The following is a 14,181-nucleotide window of genomic DNA, read 5'->3' as shown; positions in this document are numbered from 1 at the left end:
AGGAAAAGGGCGGGAGGGGGTGCGAAGCAAAGAAATCTTTGTAGGAGATGAAGAAGATGAGGAGCGCGGGAAAAAAACGGTTGGAGGAAGAAGATGATGATCTAGCCGCTCGTTGTAGATTCAGCAGGCCGAGCCGTTCGTTTCAAATCGACCGATTTGCTATTTTTTTTCTTCCATATTTGAATGTTCTATATAAGCCGGTTACCATGAACTTTGATATAAACCCCAATGCAAGTATAAAATCCGTTTAGAAATCTTATTGTATCGGGATTCATATTCTTATCACCACATGTATGTATGTACTAACTTGAAGCCGAATTGGAACTCTGAGGGGGAAGAAAAGAAGACCCCATGGTATGATGGCGAGAAGACCAGCAAACGGGCAATGCCACACTGGCAGTGGCAACGGGAGACGACAGCAGCGCAGGCGCAGCAGCCAGCCAGCGGAGCGGAGGAGGGAGGGAGGCCGTGGAGAAAAGAAATCGGGAAATCCTCATCCAGCTCCGCGGTGAGAGAGGGGGAGAGAGGCGCGGAGGCGATGCTTGCTCCCGCGCTGAGCCCCCCCAAAAGATTTCGCGACCCCCCAAACGGGAGCCTCCCTCCCTCACTGAACCCCCCTGCAATCCCCAAATCCCCGAAAGCCCTAGGGCTCGCAGCGCTGGATGAGCGGCACCCGAAACCCTACCCGCCGGCCATGGTGATCGCCGTGGAGGGGAGCTTCGTGCACCAGGACGAGGGGGAGGACGGGGACCACCCCATGCGCTACCTCCCCCTCGGCCGCGTCTACTCATCCACCGCCCCCTGCCCGCCCCCCAAGAAGCCCCGCAGCTCCGCCTCCGCTGCCGCGGGCGGCAAGCCGCCCGTGATCGTCTACTACCGCCGTCGCCGCAAGAAGCCGCGGCTCGAGGAGCCACGCCCGTCCTCGCCCGCGACGGCGCCGCGGCAGCCGGAGGAGGGGGCGCTGGGCAGGGGCTCGCGGCGGAAGCGCCCGCTCAAGCACGAGCTGCTCAGCCTCGGGTCCGCCCCGCCTGCATTGGGCTCGGATGGAGACGGGGAGGAGCTGCTGCGGCGACGGCAGCCGAGGCGCAGAGGGGGACTGGAGAAGGAGAGCACTTCGGCGCCCCGGAGGCGACGGCGCCGCAGCAGCCAGCTGGAGGCCGCCTCTCCGTCCGAGAGGAGATGGGTAGAGTAAGTTGGATCTGTGCTTGCTTCACAATGAAATTCTCCTCACGGCTTCAGCAACAAGGAACGGACAGCGAGGGTACTTGTTTTCTGTGTAATTTTGACGCTGGCTTTGTCGCAGGTTGGAAATTCAGGGTGTGGATCCCCAGGCGTTCGTCGGATTAGTGTGCAAGGTAAGCTCTCGACCACGTCTTTTTGGAGCATCTGGTTATTCCATTACTATGGAATGCAGCAAAACCAGGGCGTGAATTTTGATGGTGAATGCAGGTTTTCTGGCCCCTAGATGATGATTGGTACAAGGGTTCCATCACGGCCTACACAGAACTAACCAAGAAGCATTCTGTATGCTTTCTACATCCCTTGTTCTTATTTTTCTTATTCATGAAAAATTGATGTGCCTGAGTGGATTATCCACAGTTGAATTTGATAATCTTTTCTGCATTTTCCTCATTAAAAGACTTGTTATGTACCATTCAGTCTGCACTATGAAGAGTGCCATGTGAAATGTCGTGTAGTTGATATCTAAAGCTAAACGAACTGCAGGTGAAGTATGATGATGGTGAAGCAGAAGACCTTACCCTAGCTAATGAAAGGATACAATTTTCCATTTCATCTGAGGAAATGAAGTGTCTGAACCTGAAATTTGGAACATCTAACCTGGATAAGCAGGGATACGATGAGCTGCTTGCACTTGCTGTCAGCTTTCATGACTACCAAGGTCTTGATCCAGATGATCTAGTGTGGGCTAAAATAACAGGTACTCTTATGTCTTTTTCTTTTGATTGCCAATGCTTCCAGCCATTAACTGCGATTAGGTGCCAGTGGCCCTTTCTGTTTATTCTGTCAATCATCACAAGTTTTATTGCATTGTTTGAAGTCTCATGGTCCAGATTACTTTGAACTTTTACCGTGTGACACTTTATTTATTCTAGTGTTTATGGTAGTTTTGCATGAACTTACAAGTTCATTTGATTTCTCGTGCTCATCACATGTGTTAGATGGTTAACCGTCTCTTTTTCAGAAAATGCTTTCTAATGTTAACTCCAGTATTGATTTATTATTTGACATTTTCATTATCATCTGCTCAGTTACCAGGCATTAACTTGTTATTTGATAATTGAGTCCTATTTTCCTCTGCATTCCTATACATTCCTAAAGTAAACAAGTGACATGGATTTCCCTTTCTGTTAAATGGTTTCATTCAGTTATGTGGTTGATTTGCCATCTTTCACTGCTTCCTTTTACCTGTAGGCTTCTCACTTTTTTCAGTGACTTGAAATTTGTTTTTATGTAATGAGCCTGGTGTGCTTGGCCTCAACAGGTCATGCAATGTGGCCAGCTGTTATAGTGGACGAGTCAAATGTTCCTTCTAGCCGGGCCCTGAAGCCAATTCGGTTAGATCAATCAATACTTGTTCAATTCTTTGGCACCCATGATTTTGCAAGGTTTGGTTCTGTGAAAAGATTATAGCATATTTTTTCTTTTTCTTTCAAAGCAGTACACTAAAGTTGTGTTCCTACCTCAGGATTAAGTCGAAGCAGGCGGTGCCCTTTCTGAGTGGCCTTCTTTCTTCCTTGCATCTCAAATGCAAGCAAACACGCTTCTCCCGAGGCTTAGAAGAAGCCAAGGAGTATGAGTCCAGAACCTCTTTTATATTTTTATAAGCAATAATTGTTTTTATTTTCTGAATACACATTGTAGAGATTTTTTTTCTGTTATCTTGCATGACACCTTATTGGTATGATACTGAAACTATCGATTGTATTATTGTATAGGTTTCTTCTCACACAACAGCTTCCAGAAAATATGTTGCAACTCCGGAAATCCATTGAAAATGATGGTTCTGATGTTAATGGCCAAGATGACGTCATAGGCTCTTGTGATAATTTATCAGAAGAAAGAGCAGAAGATAATGGAGAGGATGCTGAAATGACTCAAATAGAACTAGGAAATCTTCGTGTGAGCAACCTAGGTATGTTCGAGCAAATAGTATGAATGCAGTAGCTTTTTCCCACCCTAAGTAGAGTGACCAGCTAAGTTTAATGATGCTAAAATGCTCCGGAAACATGTCCATCCTACCCATTTCAAGGATGCCCTGTTTCTCACTTGAATCTTGGACTGCCTTTTTGAGCTATGATGCTGCCGCTTTATGCAAGTTTTTTTTTTGATGGGAGACACAAGCAGAATCGGCACTTTTGGATAGTGGAATTATATCTGTTCCAGAGATATGGACATATGTTTTATGTTCAAGGATGATGCAGTTCAGATTGCACTAGCTCCAATAATACAAAACACTGATCTGTTTTAGTTTGTTCTTCCTACCCATAACCCTTTAAAAGAAATCAGATTTCCATTTACTCCCTCCATCCCAATTTATGTTGTGTCTTCATATTTTGTCAGTTAACTTTATGTGTAATAAAAATTATACCATTGAAACTCTCTTCAAATACAAAATCAGTGGCAATATTTTTTTTGGCACATAACCCATGTTTAATTGATCAAATTGGTGGTCAAATTTAAACCTCGAAATACCTGGGTGCCACCTAAAGTAGAAATTAGTTTATTTTGACGAGCAACATTTTGTTTACTTCTTGTTGCTAATATCTGTATGAACTTTTCAGAGGTTGGAAGATTTACTTGCAGCTCTGGATTGAAATAATCTAACTTTTGTTACCACCCTTTTCCTTTCCAAAAAGGTTTTACTGCTAAAATAACTGCGATCCACTTTGTACCCTGTTATTCCTTAAATATATACTCGTATAAATCATTGGCAATTTCCATTTTTGGGGTTACAAAATGACCAGCAACATTCACTTTGATTGTGTTTAATGTAGGCATAGAAGGTTTCTGTCAGAGACATCATTCTGAATATTAATTAAGATTAACACTCTATTGCCTTAGAGCATATATGGAGCTCTTATTTGTCATATACTCCCTCCGTCCCATAAGACCATAATATATAAGTGTTATTACAACCAATACCAATATATTGGTTGTAATAACATCTCATATTGTGGGACGGAGGGAGTAGTTTCTTTTTTCTGTTCTTGCTGTTGTACATCTTCTGCTGACCCCCCTTTCTTGGTGCTGTCTTAGCTTTGCATGTTTATATTTTTATTTATCCGTCTGCATTTCCTCCTTTGTCCGTTCTTCTTAGTGTACAACAAACCTGATTGTGTGAGTTTCTTTCCAGGCAGGATAGTATCTGATTCAGACCATTTCCATAACAAAATGCACATATGGCCTGAAGGGTATACTGCTTTCAGGAAGTTCACATCAGTAAATGGTAGTTGTTCAGCTCCAGTCTGTCATCAAGCTTGCATGAAATTTGGTGTTCCATTTTGGAACAGTTCACTCTCATGACATTCTAATACTTTCACAGATCCACACTTAGTAACATCTTACAAAATGGAAGTACTGAGGAATTCAGATATAAAAGCACGACCATTGTTTAGGGTGATCTCTGAAGATGGATTGCAGGTAAGCCAATTGAACTTTTTGTAGTACTGATCCTGTTTCTGTTGATACTTCATTTTGCAGAATCTTTCATTTTAAGCGTAAGCGTAAAACATATCATGATGTTGTGTTGCATTGCGATGTAGGAAGGGATATCCTAAGGACAGTGCAGATGATAGTTTCTTAGCAATATCATTGTGTTGTCACAATAAAGATTGCTGTCTGTATCACTTGCTAAACTTTAGTTTACTATTATGAAGAAATACACATATATAACCTAGTGTCCTTGTCTCATTGTGCATGCTGCATGATGCTGTGATGGAATGTTTGCTTTACTAGTCGATGATGCTCTAATAATACGTCTATCAAGCTCGCTTAGGTGGCATTGTGATTAAATGTACCTTGAACTGCAGTAAATAGCTGCCTTCACATATTCCCGATGATGTCCTATTATTCCTGGCCGTGTTGCATCATTTTCTCATTAGATTATTTCGGTATTTCCTAGTTTCATTTGCTAAGTTTCTGCAACAGATTTTAAAATAAGTTCAGTACAACACAGCACAGTAACCACAAACTGAGTCTCTTCTCAAATCATTCAATTTACTTACTGCTCTGAATGATCACTGCATAGTTCATTAAAAAGAGCGTATTTTGGGGATTATCAGCGAAACCCTCTTGATATGCCTTCAGATATAGCAGCTTTTTGACAAAATTCAGCAGTTCAAAATCTGTACATTTCCTAACATGATGCCTTTTGTTGATCAGATTGATGGCTCTACGCCTAATGCATGCTGGAAGGAGATATACTGCAGGATAAAAGCAAAACAGTGCAATGTTGCATCGGAACTGGAAGGAAATGTTTGTCAGAGATCTGGTTCCGACATGTTTGGTTTTTCAAACCCACAAATTAGGCAGCTTATTCAGGTTTTTAAACAAATACCTTTCATGGTTTTCACGCTTCATTTTATATCAGTATTACTTCTGTCAGGCAGTGCATTGGTGCTAGACAATTAATTCATCTTTGAGAAAGGTCTTTTGTTTATTTTATAAATGCACATTTGTTTTGATAATCATTTCTGTAAGTAAGTTTTGTCTAAGGCCTTTTGTTATTAGTATTTCAGTTAAGTATTATTGGTTATTTTATTTTGTACCCACCCATGTATCTGGTACTGCACTTTTGTGGATTGTTCTTTTTTTTTTTGCGGGATGGATTGGAAGTTTTGTGGATTGGAAGTTTTGTTGTTTCTGTGAATATGTGACAGGCTGATGCCATACACTGCCATACACTTCAGCCATCAACCTAGTATTTCAAATTAGTCAACATTGTTTTCTACTTAGTTTGGTGACGCTTCCCATTGCTTCAGACAGCCCTTTTTTGTTGGATAAGGAGCCATTTCCATTTATTGCAACATATTTTGTTCATTCATACTATTACATTATGATTAGGAAAGAGCCAATGCGTTCTTTAATGCCTGCATTCTTCCTCATGGACAAAAAGAAGAATACATTTTTTGTTTATCTTGTTCATCCTGAGGTTGGGATTGAATAAATCATTAATGTTGGTGAATTTACTTTTATGCTTTGATACTATCTTACTTTGCTGGCCTTACCAGCATTTTATACCATTTTCCACAAAAAATGAGTTCTCTTTAGTGAGAACATTGATGCACATTGTGTGGATGCGTGTTTACAAGTTTCATTGAAAAATGAAAATCATTCTTGCCATGTAGTGATGTCATTCTCTGTCAGGGCTTTTGCCTTCTTCCTTGTATTGACTTCATATTGGTATGCTTTAGATAACGCATACCATTATTTTTCTTTATTAACTTCAAAGTTACTTGTGTATTTGTTAGGAGTTGCCCAATGCAAGGTCGTGTTTGAAATATTTTGAAAATGGTGGGGAAACCCTCCGTGGTTACAGAGCTGTTCATGTTAATTGGAAAGATCTGGACTTTTGCAGTGTTTGTGATATGGATGAGGTAAATGATCCTAATCCTGTTCCATGCTATTCAAAATGCAAGTAATCAAACTAAAAAGTAACTGATATTCTCTTTTGCCTTCCAGGAGTATGAAGACAATTTGTTCTTGCAATGTGACAAGTGCCGTATGATGGTATACACTTACAGGATCATTCAGCTCCATGAATATTGTCAAATATAAGTATTAACAAATCCTGACAGCCTTAACATGATTCAGGTGCATGCTCGGTGCTATGGCGAGCTAGAACCATTGAATGGAGTACTTTGGTTATGCAACCTGTGCCGACCTGGGGCACCTCGCGTGTCCCCACGATGCTGTCTATGTCCTGTCACAGGTATACAATTGTGTTGGACTTCTTGCAAAGCAAGGCTATGTACTTATGAGATGCAATCTCTTTTTGTAGGGGGTGCAATGAAACCTACAACAGATGGCCGTTGGGCTCATCTAGCATGTGCAATATGGATTCCTGGTATATTAACTTAACCACTCCATATTTTTCTCTTGGTGGTATCATATCATGACATACTTTAATTTTCTTATTAATCTTAAATTGGTTGCAGAAACTTGCTTAAAAGATGTAAAGAGAATGGAACCCATTGATGGATTGAGCAAAATCAACAAGGTTTTCACCCCCTTCCTCTCTTGGTTTTGTTGAGAGTTTTTGGAGCATTTTTGTAGAAACATTTTCAGTTTTAAGTTATCTCCAGGACCGCTGGAAACTTCTATGCAGCATTTGTACAGTTGCTTATGGAGTTTGCATACAGGTACTTCAGGAACTATTTAAGCTTATGTTGTGACACCTATAATATATTATGAACCTTTTTCTATGCATCAATGTAGTGCTCACATCCTACTTGTCGAGTGGCATATCACCCGCTCTGCGCACGCGCTGCTGATCTATGTGTTGAGGTACATTACTTACTTCTATGTGTTGACACTACTTTCTTGGGGACTAATTTAATCTTAATTAGTATTATGTTAATTTTAGCTTGAAGATGATGACAAAATCCACCTCATATTACTTGAGGAGGATGAGGACCCATGTATTCGTCTACTTTCGTATTGCAAGAAGCACAGACAACCATCTACTGAGCGTCCATCTCTTGAAAGTGATCTTGGTAACCCTGCTCAGTTAGTTCAGACAGACGCGGCTTCATCATCTGGTTGTGCAAGGACTGGTAATAGCAATGTTTATTTGACTAGCATCTTTCCTAAAGTTCTGCACATATTAATTTTGGTTGTGTATTAAGATAGTCACTTCTAACTATCCTCACAAAAGAAACACCTTAAACAATATGCCCTGCGGAATTTTGCTCTCCTGTTCAGATTTTTTTATATAGATTTCTCACTCAGATTTTATTATTATTGTTTGGGTTTTACAGTGAATCTTGAAGTCTTATGGGATGGGGCTACCTAGTTCTTGAAAGGCTATATTTGTTTATTAGTAGACGATCTCCTATTCTTAGGATTACCTATTATTCTGTTCTCGCTCCTTGCTGACATCTCTGTTTACTCATTCCTTTGTTCAGAGCCCTATAATTTTCACCGGAGAAGAGGCCAACAACAACCTCAAGTTACAGCTACTGCTTCTGTAAAGCGTTTGTATGTGGAGAACATGCCTTATATTGTTAGTGGCTACTGCCAAAATAAAGTAGGCTGTGATACTAGCTGTGAACCAATTCAATCTGTTGCCTTGTTGGATGCTGCGTCACAAGAAGCTTCTGTCAATGTGTCTTCTATGGCTGAAAAATATAAAAGCATGAAGGCCACATTCAGGAAGAGACTAGCTTTTGGTGAGTTTCACTAATCTTTGAACCAATGACTGAATGACATCTCCATAGCATAATATCTGAAGATGATTAGTTTCTTTCTTATTATCTTGTTGAAGAAAAAAAAGTATGTTCAAAAAATACAAGACATTATTGTTTTGTGGTCTTATTTATTTGCAAAGTACTTTTTTTTGCTTTAACTTGAATATTTGGTTACTTAACATACTGTATCATATACTCCAACTGCTGCTTCATCGTTTATGCTGTTATGTTAACTCTTTTATGGATGCTAAATGAATCATTTTCCGCAATAATAGTCGAACCTATAGGAAGTGTATACAATCTTGGTATAAATCTGTCCGGTGAAAACATGTGCATATATTACCATGAGCTCTATAAAGAGACATGCCAGTGGGTGGATTATAACTGAAACTTAGTACAGTATTAGTTTGGGATTCTGATTTATGCTTCTATGAATTGTGTTTTATGTTATGGTTTTTCTTGGCAGGAAAATCAAGAATTCATGGGTTTGGTGTTTTTGCAAAGGTTGGACACAAGGCAGGAGACATGGTATGTTTCTGTAACTTCCCCGTATAGAATGTGGTTGCTTCTGGAAAGGAGATGGGTTTCTGTTAGAGAAGATTTCATAACTGCCTGATAGCACTGCAAACAGTAAAAGATGTATCCTACTTCTGCTCTTAGTCCTTCTGTTATCGTAATGGATGCCAGCACTTGGTGAGAATAATTTTAAGATAAAACAGAAATGCCACAGCCACTACTGTAAATAAGACAAGGCAGATGCAGTGGATAACGCCAACTACGTTATAGGCTGCTGGTGGTTGACTGCTGTGCTTGTCTGTGGCAACAGTTAGATGACACCTGAGGTTGCCCCTTGGTGTAGATTAGGTAGATGATCCAACTGACAACAAGTAAGGGCTATGAACTTCTGCTGGTTGTAGTGTCACTTGGTAGTCGAAAACAACTTATTTCACAAAATTGCGCGTTCATGATACTGCTGAACTTTTTTCCAGTCTATTTGTTCAGATATAGATTATTTGAAGATGACTGTGATGCTATTTGTGCTAATGATCTGAAATTCTCTATTTTGTATCTATTTATTCAGATGATCGAATACATAGGGGAGCTTGTTAGGCCACCGATATCAGACCTTAGAGAGCGTCGTATATACAATTCTTTGGTGGTAAGTTTCTGGTTGGAATTTATATCTTTTGGGTGTTCAGAATTGTTGATATGTCAATATGCACAACAAAATTTGGCAGGTTTTAATAAAGTTGCTTGTACAATGATCTTATGGTGAACGGGTGGCAGCTATTATTACATAGCATGGGTGTGGAGACCTGTCTACACATCCTCTGACCCAGTGTGCTCTCATCATTATCCATGACACCACTAGCATCCACGTCATGCCCCTTTCACTCTTGCTACCTCCCCCTCTGCCTCTCCTTTGTCTGGCGATGGTTTTGTTGCTGGCAAGCGGCACAGTGGAGACAAGGATGAACACAGAAACAATTCCAACCTTTAGCTTGTTGAATAGCAACTTTCAATCCCTCAAAAGTAAACATTTTCAGTTTCAACTGGTACCAACTTCCCATTGGAGTAATATATTTATGACATCTGGAATTACAGACTTTCAACTAATAAAACCAGCTGTCGATTTTGATAAATATATGAAATTCACCCCCCCCCCCCCCCCCAAACTCACAGCTGATACTCCCTCCGCCCCTATTTACATGTTGCCCTTGTTGTTTGTGATAAAATTTCGACCATTAAATTCACTGATAATATATTAATTAGATGTTAAAAAAAAGTACAATTAGATGGTATACTTTTTGTGACACACAACCCACATTTTGTTGGTCAAAGTTGAACCTCGAATAACGTGTGTGTCGTGTAAATAGCGACAGAGGAAGTAGCTTTAAATCGAAGTATTGCTGAAAAGAATTTGAGGGACGTAAATGTCAGGAGAGAACCATGAATTTGGTCAAACAAAGAAAACAAAAGGGATTGAATGAAGGGCCATTAGAGGACCAAAAATTCCAACAGCACTGTACATAAATTAGAAGATTAGACCATACATATATTTTCTCACTGCCAGTCATAAATAGACATCTCTTGTATCTAGTAGCTTCTGCTTGCATGCTCCTCAGTATAACACTAGTCAATGTATGTTAGAATTGACATTCTTTGTATTTGGTAAGCATGGTCCAGTTTGGTACCCACTGTTTCAAAACGGTAGCTCAGTACATGCCTCTATGATACTCGTAGAAAGCACCTGTTATCTAAGTATCTAACTATGCTCTACTTGGATATTAACTACAATCTGTTAACTATTCAAAGTAACTCCATGCAGGGTGCTGGGACATACATGTTCAGGATAGATGATGAGCGTGTTATTGATGCTACACGAGCAGGAAGCATAGCCCATTTGATCAATCACTCATGTGAGGTAAGAAAAATCCGGGTCTACTATACATGTGCTTTCCACTTTGTTAGCAGCTCAGACCCCTTTAGTATCTTTTATGTGCTGAGGAGTATGGATTATATTCTCATTAATTATTGTACTGATTAATTGTTGTATACCTTGGCATAGTATTTCTTTGAATTCTGGGCCACTTATACTGTACATATGGGTATTTGGACAGTGGGACATATTTTGAGGGAACACATATTAAACATTACCCGTGCCTATTCTGGCCATATTTATCAATTTTTATTACCAAAATGAGAAATCAGCATGAAAAAGGAATCTAGTACAATTGGCCCGAGGATGTCTCTTTTGAAGCAAATAATTATCCACAACGAGTTATGAAAAAGAAAAAATTATACTGGTCGAAGATAAGGGAATAATCAGCTTTACCAATATATTTTGTATGTTGGCCTTATGTTGTGTCAGCTTACCAGAGATCAGATTGTTTGTTCTAGCAGTTCAGATGCATTACTATTTAACACACTCATGTATTTTGTTACTGCAATAGTACATACATGAGTGGTCAGGTTGATGGGAATGGTTTCGTCATATAGCTGTCTGCTGACATACTCTATAGTCTAATCTTTACCATTTTTAGTTCTTGATCTTACATTTGCTTTTATGGTATTTTGGTAGGCAATTTTCATAACATCTCTTCATCATTGCAGCCTAATTGTTATTCGCGTGTCATAAGTGTTCTTGGGGATGAGCATATCATCATTTTTGCAAAGCGGGATATAGACCCATGGGAAGAGTTGACATATGATTATAGGTCAGATCTGAATATCACGTTGTAGTTTTACCAATAATTTGGTCTCTCTCACGTTGTAGTTTTACCAATAATTTATATGCTTTATTCAGGTTTGTTTCGAATGAACAACGGCTTCCTTGTTATTGTGGATTTCCAAAATGCCGGGGAGTTGTTAATGATGTCGAAGCAGAGGTTCAATCAACCAAAATAAGAGTCACCAGAAGTGAATTATTTCAGCAAAAAGACTAATGGTCAGTCCTTCCTATGCAAGTGTTAGTGGGAAGTCCTACTGACAATTTTTATCATTTTAGCTATTTCTCCAGTTCAATAATAAATGGTGGCACATTGGTTATGGCATCTGATGCCCTATCGACGTTTCTTTGATGCAAGCTCTAATAGATACACATGATGTGGAGGAAGTCCTCCAGAAATCGTGGAATTTACATGTTATATGTATGAAAATTACAACTGGTCAACACTAATTAAACATGGCCTGTATTGCAATGTAAAGGGCGTTAGCAACTATTTGTCATAGGTCTCATGATAAATGCCCATGAGTTGGGCCCCCCACCACCAGGATTGTATGGACAAGGATTGATGTTAATTATTTCTGAACATGGTTTAGTTTAGCGTATGAGTATATTACAATTGAATGGTTTTTATTAGTGAGTTGATTAAAATTTTCATAACACACTCTTAACTTATGTTGGTTCTTGTTGAATCGTGAGAGGGGAGTACCTGCAGACTGTGTGTATGTGTGTGGCGGCTGAGCTAGGAACGGGATGGCTTGAAGCTGTTAGAGTTATAATATAAGTCATGTACCCTTTTGTATTTATCCCAATATATAAGGGGTTTCCTGTATATAGTCCACCACCTGTACATGTATATATACCGGCCTATGGCCTCACGGGAATACAAGTTGCTTATTCCTAACATGGTATTAGAGCTAGGTTAACTTTTGCACGTCGCAACTCGTGCCGTTGATCTGCTCCGCGCAGCTGCTCTCCTCGTTCCCGTCTCCGCGCAGCTGCTCTCCTCGTTCAGCCGCGTCTCCCAGATCGGTCTCCAGAAGCTGCTCGATCCTTGCAAGCTGCGTCCGCGCACCAGATCGATCTGTCCTGGCGCCTCAATCCCGATCCGACGCGAGTCTGGACGTATATATGCCGAGTCCTTGGGCGACGCGAACTCGGCTGATCGATCGAGTTCCTGGCGCCTCAATCCCGATCCGGACTCCTGCAGGTCTTCATCAAGCGGCGGATCCTCCCCTGATTCTTCCTGCTGTCCCGATCCGGACTCCTGCTTTCCTGGCGCATCACGTGGCGGATCGAACCAGCTGGCTGCTCAATATATTGCTGCCTGCTGGATCCGTTTTGACCAGCAGCCAGCCTTTGCGCCCGATTCGATCCCAGATTTCCGCCGGCTCAATCCATTGCTGCCTTCTGATCTCGTCGCCACCAGCTTCTGATCTCATCGCTGTCTCGACGTGATCTCAAAAAAAAACATGTCTGCTGCATCCGGCTACGTTTCTGTTCCTCGTTGTCCGGTGATCTTCGATGGTACTAACTACACCGAGTTCACTGGCTTCATGCGCATTCACATGCGTGGCATCCGTCTCTGGGGAGTTCTCTCTGGCGAGGTCTGTTGTCCGCCACGTCCGGTTCCTCCTGTGGCTCCCACTCCTCCGACTCCACCGATTCTTCCCGCGGATGCTCCTCAGGCTTCGAAGGATGCAACTAAGGTTGCTGATGAGGCTGCTATTCGTGCTTATGATGAGAAGGTTTTGACTTATGAGGAGGCTCTTCAGGTGTATCGTGGTGCTCTGTCTGTTTACACCCAGTGGCTTGATGATGATGCTCGTGCTGCAGCTGTTCTCACTGCCAGTGTTCTGCCTCAGTTTGCCTCTGAGTTTCTGGGCCTTCCTACTGTCTTTGAGATGTGGACTCGCCTTCGTCAGCGCTATGAGCCCTCTAGTGATGCCTTATACCTCTGATGACTTTTTTTATATCCCAGGAAAAGTATATCCAGGATCTTCTTGCTCGTGCTGCTCTTAGTGATGAGCGCGTTGTTGAGACTCCTATGGAGCTCAATGTTCACCTTTGTGCTACTGATGGTGATCTGCTGCCTGACCCGACACGTTATCGTCATCTTGTTGGCAGTCTTGTTTACTAGCTGTCACTCGTCCGGATATCTCTTATCCGGTTCATATTCTAAGTTAGTTCGTCTGAGCTCCCACATCGGTTCACTATAGTCATCTCCTCCGTGTTCTTCGATATCTTCGGGGCACGATCTCTCACCGTCTATTCTTTCCTTGCTCCAGTTCTTTACAGCTTCAGGCCTATTCGGATGCTACGTGGGCTAGTGATCCTTCAGATCGCCGTTCACTTTCTGCTTACTGTGTTTTTCTTGGTGGTTCTCTCATTGCTTGGAAGACGAAGAAACAGATTGCAGTTTCCCGTTCGAGTGCAGAGGCTGAGTTGCGAGCGATGGCTCTTTTGATGGGAGAGGTGACTTGGTTACGGTGGTTACTTCAGGATTTTGGTGTTTCTGTTACTACA

General features: G+C 41.3%; 1 protein-coding gene across 4 annotated transcripts in view; it reads left to right on the top strand.

Annotated features, from left to right (window-relative positions):
• Nucleotides 1-376: 376 nt before the first annotated feature.
• LOC123398083 (histone-lysine N-methyltransferase TRX1-like) overlaps nucleotides 377-14,181 on the top strand; it is a 30,100-nt gene continuing 16,295 nt past the window's right edge. For all 4 annotated transcript variants that reach the window (XM_045092591.1, XM_045092592.1, XR_006610068.1 and 1 more), the window contains exons 1-24: nucleotides 377-1,188; nucleotides 1,304-1,355; nucleotides 1,450-1,524; nucleotides 1,726-1,939; nucleotides 2,504-2,627; nucleotides 2,708-2,812; nucleotides 2,958-3,154; nucleotides 4,376-4,468; nucleotides 4,565-4,662; nucleotides 5,404-5,562; nucleotides 6,492-6,617; nucleotides 6,703-6,750; nucleotides 6,835-6,952; nucleotides 7,022-7,087; nucleotides 7,179-7,240; nucleotides 7,326-7,382; nucleotides 7,459-7,527; nucleotides 7,607-7,796; nucleotides 8,148-8,411; nucleotides 8,896-8,957; nucleotides 9,511-9,588; nucleotides 10,759-10,854; nucleotides 11,544-11,647; nucleotides 11,737-11,877. In XM_045092591.1, coding sequence (XP_044948526.1) covers nucleotides 386-1,188; nucleotides 1,304-1,355; nucleotides 1,450-1,524; nucleotides 1,726-1,939; nucleotides 2,504-2,627; nucleotides 2,708-2,812; nucleotides 2,958-3,154; nucleotides 4,376-4,468; nucleotides 4,565-4,662; nucleotides 5,404-5,562; nucleotides 6,492-6,617; nucleotides 6,703-6,750; nucleotides 6,835-6,952; nucleotides 7,022-7,087; nucleotides 7,179-7,240; nucleotides 7,326-7,382; nucleotides 7,459-7,527; nucleotides 7,607-7,796; nucleotides 8,148-8,411; nucleotides 8,896-8,957; nucleotides 9,511-9,588; nucleotides 10,759-10,854; nucleotides 11,544-11,647; nucleotides 11,737-11,875 — 3,399 coding nt within the window. In that variant the 5' untranslated portion in view covers nucleotides 377-385 and the 3' untranslated portion in view covers nucleotides 11,876-11,877. The remainder of the gene's footprint in view (nucleotides 1,189-1,303; nucleotides 1,356-1,449; nucleotides 1,525-1,725; nucleotides 1,940-2,503; nucleotides 2,628-2,707; nucleotides 2,813-2,957; nucleotides 3,155-4,375; nucleotides 4,469-4,564; nucleotides 4,663-5,403; nucleotides 5,563-6,491; nucleotides 6,618-6,702; nucleotides 6,751-6,834; nucleotides 6,953-7,021; nucleotides 7,088-7,178; nucleotides 7,241-7,325; nucleotides 7,383-7,458; nucleotides 7,528-7,606; nucleotides 7,797-8,147; nucleotides 8,412-8,895; nucleotides 8,958-9,510; nucleotides 9,589-10,758; nucleotides 10,855-11,543; nucleotides 11,648-11,736; nucleotides 11,878-14,181) is intronic.

This window comes from Hordeum vulgare, chromosome 5H, assembly GCF_904849725.1.
Source record: "Hordeum vulgare subsp. vulgare chromosome 5H, MorexV3_pseudomolecules_assembly, whole genome shotgun sequence".
NCBI lineage: Eukaryota > Viridiplantae > Streptophyta > Magnoliopsida > Poales > Poaceae > Hordeum > Hordeum vulgare.
Note: the sequence above shows the minus strand (reverse complement) of the source record. Positions and strands in the feature narration are given on the sequence as shown.